The 15,711-nt window shown below is 39.9% G+C and overlaps 1 protein-coding gene across 3 annotated transcripts; it reads left to right on the forward strand.

Moving 5' to 3' along the window:
• The first annotated feature begins 722 nt into the window (after positions 1-722).
• On the forward strand, positions 723-15,497 carry LOC111221835 (epiphycan-like). Of its 3 annotated transcripts, none has more exons than XM_022745413.1 (7): positions 723-841; positions 8,444-8,671; positions 10,315-10,471; positions 10,950-11,108; positions 11,202-11,404; positions 13,079-13,174; positions 14,697-15,497. In XM_022745413.1, exons 2-7 carry the CDS (start codon positions 8,456-8,458, stop codon positions 14,862-14,864), a joined length of 999 nt encoding a protein of 332 aa, XP_022601134.1. In that variant the 5' UTR covers positions 723-841; positions 8,444-8,455; the 3' UTR covers positions 14,865-15,497. The 3 variants fall into 3 exon arrangements, with proteins under 3 accessions (XP_022601134.1, XP_022601135.1, XP_022601133.1); XM_022745414.1 differs by having other exon boundaries at positions 8,447-8,671; XM_022745412.1 differs by lacking the exon at positions 723-841 and adding an exon at positions 952-1,006 and having other exon boundaries at positions 8,447-8,671.
• Positions 15,498-15,711: the final 214 nt, after the last annotated feature.

Below are 15,711 nucleotides of genomic sequence, written 5' to 3' on the forward strand. Positions count from 1 at the left end.
CAGTAATAGTGTGAGGTACCTAATGAAGTGATCACTGAGTGTATATGTGTATGTAAATGAGTTCATAAAGAGAAAAAGAGTTAGAGAACTCTTCTCACCAACATTATTAACATTATTAACAAATTATTTATTTATTTTTTAAAGTTATTTTTGGGGCAGTTTTTGCCTTTATTAGGATAGGGACAGTGAGAGAATGGAAAGTTAGGGAGAGAGGGGGGATGACATGCAGCAAAGGGCCATGGGTCAGACTTGAACCCATGGCCGCAGCGATAAGGACCGAGCCTAAGTTCTACGCGCTCTACCAGTTGAGCTTCCGGGGTGCCCCATTAACAAACTATTTATTAACAAACCTTCAGCCTGTGTGGAACAAGGCTGGTCATCAGTCCTGGATCAGAAGGATCATAGTGGATCACCTAAATGAGACTCACTGAGACACGTAACCCTGAACACCCCAGTTTTATTCAACAGGTAAAACTGAACATAGTTCATGGGTGAGGGCATTCTGTGGTTTGAAGGAGAATCGGCTTTCTGTGTGTGTGTGTGTGTGTGTGTGTATGTGTGTGTGTGAGTGTGTGTTTGTGTGCACACTGATGACAGCTGAGTACACTCTGACTGAAATGACCTGATCAACCCACCCCTCCCTCTTTCTGCTACGTCAATGCCCTTTTCTGTCCACATAAGGAGGCTTTGTCCACAAGCCACTCTGCAGCCAAGTGAACAACAGGGGCCCCTGGGGACTCTGGGACCAGTCTGGGAGCCGTCAGGGGACAAAGCACCCATTACACCTACAGGAGGACTGAAGGTTTGTGGAGTCTTCAGGAGTGAAGAGCAGAAACAAACAGTAAGTTCATCATTTTGTTTCCAGTTATTCAGCAGTTGATGGTCAGTACATTGTTCCTGCTCATACACTGTTCCTGTTCATACAGTGTTCCTATATGCTTTTCCTGTTAGTACACTGTTCCTGTTCAAACACTGATCCTGGATGTTGAAAAGAAAATCCATTCAGGTACTGTATACGTTTGCTGGAAGTAGCCGGCAGATATTTTTGATTTCCAGAGCCTGATTTAATCTCTGCTGGAATTCCTCCTGTGTGCAGATGGATTACAGCGGAACCAGATTAAGACCTGTTCTAGTTTCATACAGGTCTTAGTTCAGTGAAGAATGAATGTGAACATTAGTATCTAAAGTTGTAGGTTTTTTATCTGCAGCTCCAGTCTGTAGGGTGAGTGTCAGTGGTCCTGATGGACCTCATTCAGATGACTGCAGCAGTCTTATGCTTATAGTGGATATAAGTATCAGTATAGCCACAGCTCTCAGGGAACAGCCTGCACCCACTGTCCCAGTAGACCAGCACTCACACAGTCCTGTCATATTCCAAAACAAACATTCCTCTGGCAGTCTGACTAAACAGCTAACAATGCTCCTTTGGCTCACTAATCAGGGAGGGACCGCTGTTCAGATTTTAACAGTCTCAGACCTGAGTAATGGTCCAGATCACTGATAAAAAGAAAATATTGTCATCACTCACTTCCACATGCAACAGTTCACGATTTCATTATTGTAGCGTGAGCACCACAATTTAGAATTTGCTCCCATTGAAATGGGGGAACCATTTCTCAGGTAGGACAATGATGAATTACCTAATTGATTAATGTGATCAATCTCATATCAGAAGCCATGACTTCTCTATTCAATGGATCTCCAGTCTCTACTTCAAAGAACACAACAGGATAATGACAGACTGTAAATAAGAAGTTTATTAACTAGACTACTATCTACAGAGTAAAAGCAACATTAATAATCACAAAGATGAAAATAATATTGAAATGAGCTGTGTGAAGAGTTGGCAATGGTGGGAGAGAATATGTTATGGCTATACACTATGGCTATATAGCTAATGATCACCACATCTTATATACTTACCAATTTTATTTACAATGAAAACACTCATTCACCAAAGTGTCCCGTTAGATTCATCATGAAGCATATGGTAAATATGAAAAAAACATACTCAGTATAATTTGATCACAGTAGGTTTATTTATAAAACACCGTTTTGATGACAATTAAGTTATGAATAAAACCAATGTACATGAGCTGTACTATACTGACAACTCCTTCAAAATCTTAAATGTCAATTTTCAGCTCACACTAAAGATTGCATAAGGCAAATACATACGTAACAGCAGCACACATCTACTGAGTGTCTCGTTTTGCTCCAGGTTGCAGTTCTGGTGGGTCAGTTCCATCTGTTTCCTACTGAACACCGTTTTGATGTTAAATTGGTAAATACTTTCACCTGGGAAGGTGGTGACTGTGCAAGAGCTGAACAGATTCTGTTCTTAAAATGTTATTACTATTATCTATCAACAACAGTAGAAATGAAGTAAAAGGCAAGAAATTGAACCTGTGAATACTGAGGACAGATAATAATAAACAAAACAAATGTCTAAACAGCTGGTCTGTTCTCTCATTCTAGTAGGCTGAACTGAAAGTGGTTTTCTGGCATCATCATCCCAGCCCATTTCAGAATTAAGTCCATGCAGTTTCACTTGTCCTTACATGAGGTCCTCCTTCTGTAGGCACCATTCCTTCAGTTTTCAGTGTGTGTACCTTTGAATGACAGTAAAAGACAAACACTTTAGTTCAGCCATGGTGGATCACAGTTAATGACACACATATACCAGCTGTCAGGATAGGTGCATGAATATCTGAAGTTGAGGACTGCTGTGTATGAATTTACAGTATTAAATGACAAACCCCTACAAGATGATATTCTTGTATACATTGTGTATTGTACTCAATAAAATTAGACACCAGCGAGAAGAGGAGACAGAAAATAAGTTAAAGAGATAAACCTGAATGTTTTGCTGTATGTTTTTTCTATAACATCATAGTAACTTCATTGTTAAATTGTATTTATCCTTGTCCTGCAAATGTTTGCATGTTTGGGACCAGGTACGGTTAGCATAGCAAACACTAAATTATCAGCTAGCTAGCTAGCTAGGTTAGCAAAGTGCATCCATAATTCACATTAACTCTAATATCAATTTGGATGTTAACCTTCTTTCATTCTGTGGTCAAAACACGTAGAAAAAAACGCACTAGCTTTTGGGGTGCATCATACACATTAAAATCTGTATATCAGCATCCATCCAGTTTGGTAAGTAAATGTTTATTTTCTTAATTATAATATTTAACAGTTTTTAATGCGTATGTGAGTACCAAAGAACGAGCCATAATTACTGTGAACTGAAAACTTAAAACAAAATAAAACAGCAAAACTATGGGTGCAAAATTCCTCTACCGACAAATATTGAGAAAATAATAGAAATTTAACACAACTGTTTCAATACAATGCGCAAGATCCAAGTTCTCCTCCAGTGACTGACCTCCCGACCTGCCTTGTCAGCTTATCAATCATTGCAGACCAGCCATGTCAATTAACCAGGCATGCCCCCAAAACGGGTTTGTAAGGCCTAATATGTAATTAATTAGATGATTATTTTCAGATAGATCTACAGAACACTGAACAAGAGGTGTGAATTTAGTCCTTCACACCGTAATGAGTTGTGTAAATTTTTAATTGACTGAGTATTTTAATTGAGAAGTTGGCGTTTTTTGAATGGGTGTGTATTGGACCCACAGTTTTTTGGAGCCAGCCCCCAGTAGTATTGCACTTAAATTCACTTCCGCATTGGTTTCACTTCTCAGCCCCACAGCCTTCGTTCATTTTTATATACAGTCTATGGCTTCAACCAAAACGCCTTCCATTTCAACTGAGCATTTCAGCTGTGTATATGAAAGCATTTTAGTAGTATGTGTGCAAGCATTTCATTTGTATGTTTGTGAGGATTTCTGTTGTTTGTGTGTGAGTTTTCAGTTGTGTGTGAGTGTTTCAGTTGTGTGTATGAGAGCGTTTCAGTTCTGTGTGTGAGAGCGTTTCAGTTGTGTTTATGAGAGCGTTACAGTTGTGTGTGTGAGAGTGTTTCAGTGTGTGTATGAGAGCGTTCCAGTTGTGTGTATGAGAGTGTTCCAGTTGTGTATATGACAGTCTTTCAGTTGTGTGTGTCAGAGTTTTTCAGTTGTGCATGTAAAAGGTTTCACTAGTTTTTATGAGAGGTTTTCAATTGTGTATGTGATCGCATTCTTATTCAGTTGTTTGTGTGAGAGGATTTCAGAAATATGTGTAAAAGGTTTCACTAGTATATATGAGACTTTTTCAGTTGTGTATGTGTGAGTAGAATTTTTCAGTTGGGTGTGAGAGTAGTGTGTGTAAAACGTTTTCACTTGTATGTATGTGAAATTTTCAGTATAGTATGTGATTGAGTATTGTTTCATATGTGTATATTCATGGTAATTCTAGATAATGTTCCTGACGGCCCCTTATAATTAAATATTGTCTATTGTATATTTCGACATCAACCCAATCATAAGTAGAATGTTAAGACCAGTCTACTGTGAGTTGTGCTGTAGCTGGAGACCCTTGGCTGGAACCCAGGTGGCCTCCCCCTGAGGTGTCTCAGCAGTTCAGCTCTGGTGGAGTTTACCAGGAGACTTTCTGTCTCAGGCACTCTTGATTTCTGGTAGGCTTCTTTGCAGGCGGTAGTGGGCAGATATGTCATCTGTTGGTGTATCTTGCGGGTTGATGTGAAATAAACTCTATCAAACTTAACTTGGCTGGATAACTTTAGAGGAGACTGGCGCTGACCAGATGACTCTTAAACTGTTGAAAATCTTTAAGAAAATGAAACGTAATAATAATTAAAGTTACAAATATAACTCTGAGGCACTTCTGTTGTTTTGGTTCAGTTGGTCTTTACTTGGCTTATAAAATTAGAAGATCGCATGTGTAGAAAAAATTTTTTTACTTGGAGCACCTGGCAAAGAAAGAATAAAGAAAGCGGACAGAATGATGAAGTGCAAAATGGCTAAGAGCTGTGGCTATAAGTTATGAGCTAAGAGTGTTTGCTAAGAGCTTAGAGCCTAGAACTTAACGCTAAGAGGAGCTAAGGAGCTAAGAGCAATGTGTGAAAAGATCACAACTGTTTTATCCCCTGGGGGCTGGTGCACGCTTCAGGGGCGTCATCCATCTTTTCCTGTGTTTCAACTTGGAGAAGAGAGTAATTTTCCATGGAACTTTTGAATTGCTTAATTCTAGAGTTTACCTTTTAAAACTTGCACATCCATCTTCCACCATGACCATAAATCATTAAATTAAACAACATATAAACCTAATGCCACTAATAATGACAGACAGGAATAATACACGTGTGTTTCATATTAACTGATATACATATATGTATATTATGTGTGAAACAGCAGAGTATCAATATGATTAGCAGTGTGATGATCATGCTGTGAGCGATCAGATGTGTGTCTGTCATAAAGGTGTAGTCTTTTTTCTTCTAGCTGGGTCACTTGAGAACTTAAGAAGTAAAAGGGAATCGATTGTCTTTCATTTCTTCATTCACTGTGTGACTTTCAGTAAAAATGAACTAGTCACAACAACTTATTAGCAGAAGATAAGGACTGAGGTATCTTAGAATAAAACTGAGGTCAGTGGTAATGAAAGAAAACATCGTTCTTTGTTCTTTGTCTTTCATTCTTCTTCAAACGGGTTTCTCTCTGATCAACCTTTTTTTGGTAAAATTACATCATAGGTCACTGGGTTAATAAACCAATGGCATGCTGTAATGCTCAGACTGGGGGTGATCCACACAAATAAAGACCAGTCTCCAAATACAAGTGGATGACCTGCTGGTTCCTGTCATAATGGACATGGCAATTTGCATAATGTATATTTCTACCTCTTTAATAAAATGATGTTGTTTCTAACACTTAACTGCTGAGTTAGTAACAGGAGTGGAGTGGTGTGTGGTGTTTCAATGAGTTTGTGAACTTCTTATGTTTTTGGACACTACCAGTAACGTAAGTTAGAAATGACGGGTCCCAGTGTAAGCTATTATGATGGGCTGCCAGTCAAGAAGCAAGCATAAGCGTCACATTCACAATGTGCTCCAGCACTTGTCTCCAAAAGAGCACTGCATTATGCATGTCCCTCTCCAGCTGCGCGTCAGTGGTGCCATGGAGTTTCCACTGTTCATACACCACACAGACTCCAACATGTAACTGAGAGGACTTGTGTAGTTCAATTTTTTCAGACTGATGTCCCCAATCTCTGACTCCCTTCACCCATGCATTGATGAAGTTGGGTGAACTGCAGTCTCCCAATAGCCAGCAGGACACACAGTATGCACAATCCAATTATGGAGATTAGCAAAGCCAGCTGCATGGCAGTTTGATGCCGGCTTTTGTTTTTTTGTGATAAAACCCTCCTGAAAAACAACGATTATGTTGATTTCTGGGGAAAGGACCACTAGGTTTACAAGACCCTGTAGTTATGATGTAACATTTTATATATAGGATCTAAAATATTTTGGTTGGTGGGGGCTGGTCCTCCTGCTCTTGTTCAGAACAAGACGACACCAGTCTGCTCTTGTTCAGGACAAGAGCAGACTGGTGTCACCTTAACCTGGTCCTGGCTTCTATCATCTCCAGTAGGTGTTGCTGTTTGGGTTGGGTCGCTTGAGATACTGACTGCAACTAAACTGATGGTTCTGACTGGTTAGGCCTGCAACAGATAATATAGAAATATTAATGGTTATCTAGGGCTAGGAATAGTATATAGAATAATACAATAATTCATAGGCTAACTATCCACCTGGTAGAGACATTAATTTACTAGTAGCTTACAACTTAGCATAACGTGACAATTAAATAATACATGTCCAAGTTAAAAAAACATGTATGCCTTCTCTTAAAATTTACATCTAACACAATAACCAAATGATGATTATTTAGACTGACGCTTCTAAGGTTACCTGCTGCATGTCTGTTGACACACCACTGAGGTCAGCAGCGTAGATGCTGAGGCATGCTAAACCGATGTACTACTGCTGCTAGGAGGGGGCTTGTCTGTGGGATGGTTAGTGTTTGTAAAAAAAATAAAACAAAATAATCTAATTTAGGGAGCTTTGCAACCTTCTCCTCCTGTTCTGTTCTCTCCTGTCTTTTCTTGTGACCACTTTTGTGTTTAAATGGCATGACTGCTCATTTGGCTTGCCTTGCTTGCTCAGCTTGTCAGTCTTGACAGATTTTGCATTTCACCTGGGCGGAGTCTTGTCGTCTTGTCACATGATCAAATATAGACTTTTGGGCAACAACATACACATATTACCCAGCAATCATCATTGCATCATTGCATTATATGACATGAATACCAAAGAAAATATCCATTTGATTGAATGGTTTTTAATAGTTTTTTCATAGTTTTTATAGTGTATGTAGAATAATCCTATAATTTTGTTATACTTTGCTTGCTACTGACTTTTTTCAATAAAATTACTGACACCATGACAAAGGTGGATATGCACATTTTAGGGTATATATACCAAATAATCTCTCTTCAAAAAAAGAACAGGAGCACTGACTTGAAGCATGTTCACCACATTCCTGTGTGCTCTAGACCCCCATTGTGGTTGCACTGTCTATACCTCCACCAGTGTCATCAACATTAAGGTCATAACAGTCGCTCTCCAGAGGTGTTTTAAACTGTAAAAATCCATTGCTATGATTCACATTTTATTTACCATGGTTTTGTCACATAAAAAGTCCTCTGACCCTCTCTCCTCAGACCCTCTGTGCTCTGGCTCTCTGTCCTCAGACCCTCTGTCCTCAGGCCCTCTGTCCTCTGACCTTTTGTCGTCACACCCTCAAATTGGACAAGGAAAAACTCCCCAAAAAACCCTTTCATGGGAGAAAGTATGGAAGAAACCCCAGGGAGCGCAAATGAAGATGATCCCTGTTCCAGGACAGACTAGACAACAGATGTCAATATGTACAGAACAGAGCATACAGGAGATTTACAGTAAAGACAATCAGGATGACAACATTATAGATTGTAATAAGGAATATGACAAGGGACATCAAACAACTGAGCCACACGACCTCCTCTCCACCATGAGGACCTATACCTGACAGACTAGACAAAAACAAATTCACATGGGGGACTGGGACTCCTGAGGATTCAGATCCAAAACTTCTGGACTGAAGCACCAACAACCAGGAGAGGAGAGAGGTCTAAGGACGGCTAACCAAGGACACTTCAACATGTAAACTGGAGGAGCTGCAATTTGAACCTCCAATCCTCGGATTTGGGGAAGACCTGCTCTACCTCCTGAGACACAGCTGCCCCCTAACATAACAACTGAAAAAACTCTGAACAGACACCAAAAATATGGAATTATTTGGATTTTCCATGTTTTATTACTTAAGTCTTAACACTGAGTCTGGTGACATGTCATGGACATATCTTCAGTGATCTCTTGTGACTCTGTGAGAGTAACAGTAACATACTAACCCTTCTCCTCTCTTGATGTCAGCAGGTTGTCTTCATGTTTGAGTTGAGGATGTCTCTGCAGTCTCTGATGGTGGCTCTGGTCATGGTCATGGTCTTCCTCAGTCCCTGCCCTGGCATGTCAGCCCCTCAAGGTGAGCCAGATGATGAGGCTTTTGATGTGGAGAACTATGACCTGAACAGTGAGGACTGGGAGAATCTGGACGTCAACATTTATGGAGACAGTTATGATTATGATGACTTGGACCAAGAGGTGAGGGAGAACAGGATATTCATGTTTGTAGTAACTGTGATAGAACATTACTATTAATACTCTGTCTTTGCTTGTGAGGAGAGCAGGTAACTTTAGTTGTTACCAAAGAGAATATCATTGTCCTCTGACTGTCCAGCTGCTTAATGAGAGAAGAGAGGTTGACATGCTTCTTTGAGCTGTCTTCAGTTATATATAAGCTCTGCAACCCAAGAGGCAGACACTGACACTGCGCAGGGCTGAAAGAAGTATTGAAATCTCTTTGCATGTTTTTAAAATCAATTCATATATACAGTTCATAAAAAGACACTTCAACTGAACATCAGTCAGAGAAAGTCAAGAAAATACAGTTTAACAGCAACAAAGTTCATGTTGGTCAGTCGTTCCATCGCTTTGGTGCATACTGAAAAATCTGTTGGATGTGTTACTATAAGATTTGTCCAGACATTTGTGGTTCCCAGAGGATGAACCCTAATGACTGTGACCCTCTTATCTAGCCTCTAGTGTCACCAACAGGTCAGAGTTTTCACTTATCCAGTGAAATCTCTCAACATCTACTGGTTGGTTGTGATTGACTCTGGTTTGATTCACATCCATGTCCACTTTAGGATTCATTGTAATCACTTTGCACCATCAGGTAAAATGTTTAATTTGTCTTTTACTTTGATTTATGACCAAATACCTAAAGATTTTCTAATGAAGTTTGTTTCCCTTGTAGCTCCTGTCCCAGTTTGTGATAGTACCAGTCTGGTCACTGATGCATTTTATCCTGTAGAAGGAAGTTTATAGAAATATTGATCTTTTGTTGAAATAAATGCATCAGAGTCTTGAGCGTACAGCTTAGCCATTAATTTTAAATGTTTCCCACTAGAACAGGTGGACATGTTCTCTCTGAATTTTGCCCCTAAGATGCCCACACAGGACAATGATACCACACCAGTTATCCATGGGTATGAATGCTTTGAATTAGTCAGTGCAAAAAAGATTGACTCTTGACAAGCAGGTCTCTCTCTTACATTATCAGAATCGCAACACAGACCTGTTGAACCTCTCCACACGCAAAGCAAAAATGCAGCTTCTCCTTAAATCTATGCAGGAGCATTTCTCCTCTGGATCTAAGAAAGCAGTGGTAACTTTCTGCTCTCTAGATCTGATGACACAGATATAATGAATGGTGTAGCTAAGTTTGAACTTTTAAAATTCATCACAAACAAACTGAAAAACTGTATATTGAAAAAAAAGTAAAGAAGATCAAGAAATTCACTTGCAGGGGGATAAGCAAGAAGAAGTGAAGAACTCACCTCTGGAGGATTCCAACCTCTACAGACTCTTCTCAGATCAGAGAGACGATGTCAACCAAGCAGACTCCACAGTCTGACCAACTCCTCCACATCTTTTGTTTAAGTGTTATTCATGTAGAGTGAGTCAAGCATCAGTCCACTACTGTTCATGTGTATCATAGATTAAACAGTGAGGCAGAAAAACAGGTGGATGGAGCCACAATGCTTATTGCCCGTATAATATGAATGTGATGATGCAGGTGTAACAAAAATGTTTACCTACAAAGTAATAAATAACTGCACCATTCATATAAAATAATGTGATTTGAACTGTCTTCATCTCTCTACTCCCTACTGGAAGGACAGATCGAGGTGGGCACCATAGCACCAGACACCCCCTCCCCAGCCTCCCAGTCCACGGCTCAGCATTATGAGGAGGAGAAGACTGTGCCCACCCTGCCTCCAGCTCCCATCTCCCTGGACTTCAAGGGACCAGGACTCTTTGGTCCTGAGACTGGTTTGGGTAGGTCAGAGCATCAGTTGGTTGTTTATCTACTATCAGCAGAGTTCAGCAGTTGTCAGCATTTGTATAAACCTGTCTGACTATAATGAAATGTCAGTAGACTGATGGGAGGAATGGTTTATTACAAATCTAATACTCTGTGATCACTAATGACATCACAGTTCATGTTAGGGTTAGGGTATTGACAACTGCTCGTCTGAAACACTTCCCAGTCCAGACTGCAGTTCCTCTGGTCCTCAGTCAGACAGTCAGATGGACAGATGAACAGACGGACAGATGAACAGATGGACAGACAGAGACACAGACAGTCAGACAGACAGAGACACAGAGAATCAGACAAACAGCCAGACAGAGTCTGACTGAAAGACAAACAGAGACACAGACAGACAGAGATTCCTAGAAGTTAGACAGACCATGTGGCTAATTGTGGCTAATTGTGTGTCTGTGTGATAAAACTCCACCCTCTATGTGTGTGCAGGTATGCCCACCTGCCTACTGTGTGTGTGTATTGGTGGGAGTGTGTACTGTGATGACACAGGCATGGATCAGATCCCACCCCTGCCCAAAGACACCACCCACTTTTATGGCCGCTTCAACAAGATCCGCCATGTGAAGAACACAGACTTTCTGAACCTCAGTGAGGACCCACCGTACACCCACCCTGTACTCATTCAGACCCACAGTACTGGCGACTGGTACATCATGGCTCATACGAAGTTTTGTTTGTCAGATAAGCTCCAGTCCATTGATCTAACGGGGAACCAGGTCTCAGGGATGGATGAGGATGTGTTTCGTTCCCTGACTCAGCTCCAGGAGTTATTGTTGGCTGATAACAACATACAGGTCCTGCCTGAGCTGCCAGTCACCATGAGACGCATAGATCTACGCAACAACAAGCTGGTCAACCATGGGCTACACTCTGAGGGCTTCAAGGTAAATATCCTGCACATATACTTAAAAAAAACATTATTTAATGTTGTTGTTGATTTTTCAAATGATTTCACTCGTGAAGATCTGTTTGTCTCAATCAGTATCTTTGAAAACAATGAGTGTAAGTAAAGTGTTGTGTGTCAGGTCTGAGAGAGAGATAACCTGATGATCTTCTAACCTCTGAATCTTCTCAGCAGCAGGTCAACTTTTGTCCCAGCCGTCACTGGCAGAGGATGAGCAGAGATTACTCTGTTGTCATGGAGACAGTTCAGCTCATGTGGTCTATGAATGGAAATCCAGTTACATGACAACATATGTGTTTGTAATCATATGGAGTTAGTTAATGAAATCAGACCTATTTTCATTTTAAACCAAAAACCATCACAGAAGATTTTTCCTTTGCCTGAAGTTCATCAGGTTTTAGTTCCTGTTTCTGCTCGAAGGATACTGTGATCTATATGTAATATGAACCAGCTGCTATCTTTATGCACTTAAATTTACATCAGTGTGTATAAAACCACCCCCTGAAGTATTTTTGCACCTCATGGAAACTACAGATTCATTAATGTGTAGCTGAAACATAAACATGGTGGTTTCTTGACATGTTATTCCCTGTGAACTCACCTGTGTCCCACTGATCCGCCTCATACACTGTAGTGTCTTCTTAGCATATTTTCTAGGAATATAGACACTTGCCTCTGTTGGGGGATGTGGTTTCTGACTCACCACTCTTTATTTTTGTAATGTGCTGCATTCAGTATCATAAACTTAAACTTTCTCCTTACAAAATAACAAAAGAGCTTGCTTGTGTGGTCAAAAGACATTACCGATCTCCCCTTCTCATCATGAGTTCAACCCACCTGTCTCAAATTACACATTCATTTATAGGATTTGTCACTCCCTGGTCCCGGGTACAATACATATTAAAAGACAGCAGGGGGAGACTTTCAACCATACATATCCATAAATAATATCAAAATAATAAGGTGAATTATCTTACACCCATCAAAGTAATTAATCAAACAATAATATCATAACAATGAAATAAAGTAAATCATAATAAAGTAAAATGGCCCTAACACACACTGTTTCAATCCATTTTTCTACTAAGTCTATCTGCTGCTCTGAAAGCTCAGGGATGTCCGGACAAAGTCATTGGCTTGTCACATTGTCACACCAAAGTCTACTGGCTAATAGAGACACAGTACTGACAACACATCCCGCCTAGCATTCATTTTTCTGTCTATTGAGAGTTAATGGACTTAATGGAACTGGAGTACTTAATTACTGGAGTACTAGTTAATAATCACATTTAATAATTCATTCAGTATGTGAGGCATGTGTATATGTTATAGAAACAAGATGGATGGGTAATGGGTAAGATCAAATTAATCTTCAGTTTCTACACCTGTACTTGTATATGTGTCCTGTGACTCAGGCAGGAACTGCTATTCTGCACACACCTAGGTATCTGTGGACAGACGCAATATAAAACACACACCAGCCCCCTAATGAATAATGGTGAGAGCCAGCTGCTTCCCTCTGACCTTCACAGGACTGCAGCCATGCTGCTCCACAAAATGATCACATGATGGAAAAACATGGGAGATGTATGCATGGGTATAGGTTCCCTCTTGTGGAAACTTTCATGTGTTGCTGTGTCCTTCCTCTATGCAGGAAATGAGCCAGCTGGAATTCCTCTACCTGTCTAGTAACAACCTGGATTATGTTCCCACTCCACTTCCACTGAGCCTGAGAGTGTTACACCTGCAGGTAGGGGCATGTCTATGTCACACTTCTTCTTTATTGTCTCTAGAGGAAAACAACAATACAAACAGCAAGCTGCTGTTGCACAGAACAACACAGTACAAAAAAGTAAAACAAATTATAAAACAGTACAACAAAGTACAACATAGGATAAAACAGTATAACACAGTATAAAGCATTACAAGATAGTATAACTGCCCAAGATAAGTACATCACAATATAACAAAGTGCAACAGAGTACAGCACAGTACAACACTGTATAATATAGTACAACACCGTTCAACACAGTATAATTCAGTACAACACAGTGAAACACAGTACAATACAGTACAACAAAATACAACATAGTATAACACTGTGTTGCAATGTGTTACACTGTAAAACACAGAACAACACAGTATAACATAGTACAACAAAGTAAAACACAGTGTAACATAGTACAACACAGGACAAACCAGTATAACCCAGTACAACATAGTTCAACACAGTATAACTCAGTACAACACAGTATAACACAGTATAACACAGAACAATACGGTATAACATAGTACAACACAGTACAATATATTATAACAGTACAAAACAGTACAAAACAATACAACACAGAATAACACAATACAACACTTCACAACAAAGTATCAACACAGTACATAACAATACATCACAGTACACCACAGTACAACACTGTACAACACAGTACAATATAGTATAACACAGGACAACACAGTACAACACAATATAACTGTCCCTGCTGAACCACAGGCTTGGACTCAAACGCAGACACAGACTCAGTTTAAACATCAGTCCTTTTAATCAGAACGAGGTCGATACACAGGTGATGAGTCAGAAGGGCAACAGTGTCCAAATCAGCAGGCAAAAGGCAAGGTCAAAAGGCAAAAACAGGTCAGGAAACTATTGGCTCTAAGAAACTCACAAGGAAAAATGCTGGAACGCTGTAACACTAAGACACTAAGACTATATACTCATGAGGGGAGACAATGAGATACAGGTGCAATAAATTATGGCAGGGCAGGCAATCACACAGGAGGAAAACACGCTTGGGCAGAAAGTAATGGACCTGAAGAGGTGAGTATCAAAATAAAACAGGAAGGACGAGACAAAGAACACTAGGAGAAACAAAAAGGTAACTCAACTATCCAGACGGGGCCTGACAATAACACAGTACAACACAATACAACACAGTATAACACAGTACACCACAATACAACAGAGTATAACACAGTAGAACACAGTACAAAATAGTATAACACAGTACAACACAGTACAACACAGAACAACACAGAACAACACAGTACAACACGGTATAACTCAGTATTACGCAGTATAACCCAATAACACACAATGTAACACAGTATACTACACTATAACACAGTACATCACAGTACAACACAATACAGGGATGGCTTGGATGTCAAGACAACACAGATGAATGAATTTTGCAATATTAATTACACTACATAGAGCCAACCCAGATGTTTGAGTGTTAAAAATTCTTCCTCACAATCAGGACAACAACATCCAGTCTCTGCAGGAAGACACCTTCTGTGACCGCCACGATCGCAACTTCATCCGCCGCAACCTGGAGGACATCCGCCTGGACAGCAACCCCCTGAACATCAACCTGTTCGCCCAGGCCTACGTCTGCCTGCCTCGCCTGCCTGTAGGGAGCCACTGACGCCTGCTTGAGCCGTAGTTCCAGCTCCAGTAGAGAAATGATGCAAGAATAGAAGCTGTTTGAATGTAATGTGTGTTTAGTGTTAGTATTGTGGTAAGGATTAATCGTGGTTGTTTAAAACACTCAAGGTTTTATCTAAATATTCACTGTAATAATATTGAACTAATATGTTAGCAAACAGCTGCACATTTCCATAGAAACATAGCAACATAGCAAACAACATCAGTCATGTTAGTGTCCACCTGGTGTACAGTGGATTTATCAGACTGCAAACAGCTGCTGCTTGTGGTTCATCAGTGGAGTTTGACCTGAAAGAGACTGAAAAGCTCTGTAGACCTAAGAAAACTAAGCAAAATAAGTCTCCTCTTTTAACCCTTTGAACACTCAGCTGTCTTGGTTTGATTATCTATCTTTATATTGTACTGGGTTATTCAGAAACATCATCATTTGCTGTGTCATTGCTCAATAATCAATCAATATATCAATTTTTTAGGACATGTTATGTTTTCAGACTCAAATTCTTCTTTTTCTGTTTTTCCTTATGTCTTCAACACATAATAACAAATGGCTGTATATGAATGTATACAAGGTTAGTGTTTCTGGATTGTAAGATCATGTTCAAGGGGCATTGTGTACCACTGTCAAAATACTGTGACATGACATAAAACTCATGTTCATAGATTTCATTACCTCTTGTGTTTTCCTGTATATTTCTCTGGATTCTAGCGCAGTTCTATAGTCCTTGCGCACCCCAAGACTTTGGTAATAAGTCCATGAGGGCTCATCACTGCCCATATGTATAATCTAGTGTTTGAGTGTGGAGTTTCTCTCACATCTTTATTTAAGA

This window comes from Seriola dumerili, unplaced genomic scaffold (assembly GCF_002260705.1).
Source record: "Seriola dumerili isolate Sdu_G_001 unplaced genomic scaffold, Sdu_1.0 BDQW01000088.1, whole genome shotgun sequence".
Classification (NCBI taxonomy): Eukaryota; Metazoa; Chordata; class Actinopteri; order Carangiformes; family Carangidae; genus Seriola; species Seriola dumerili.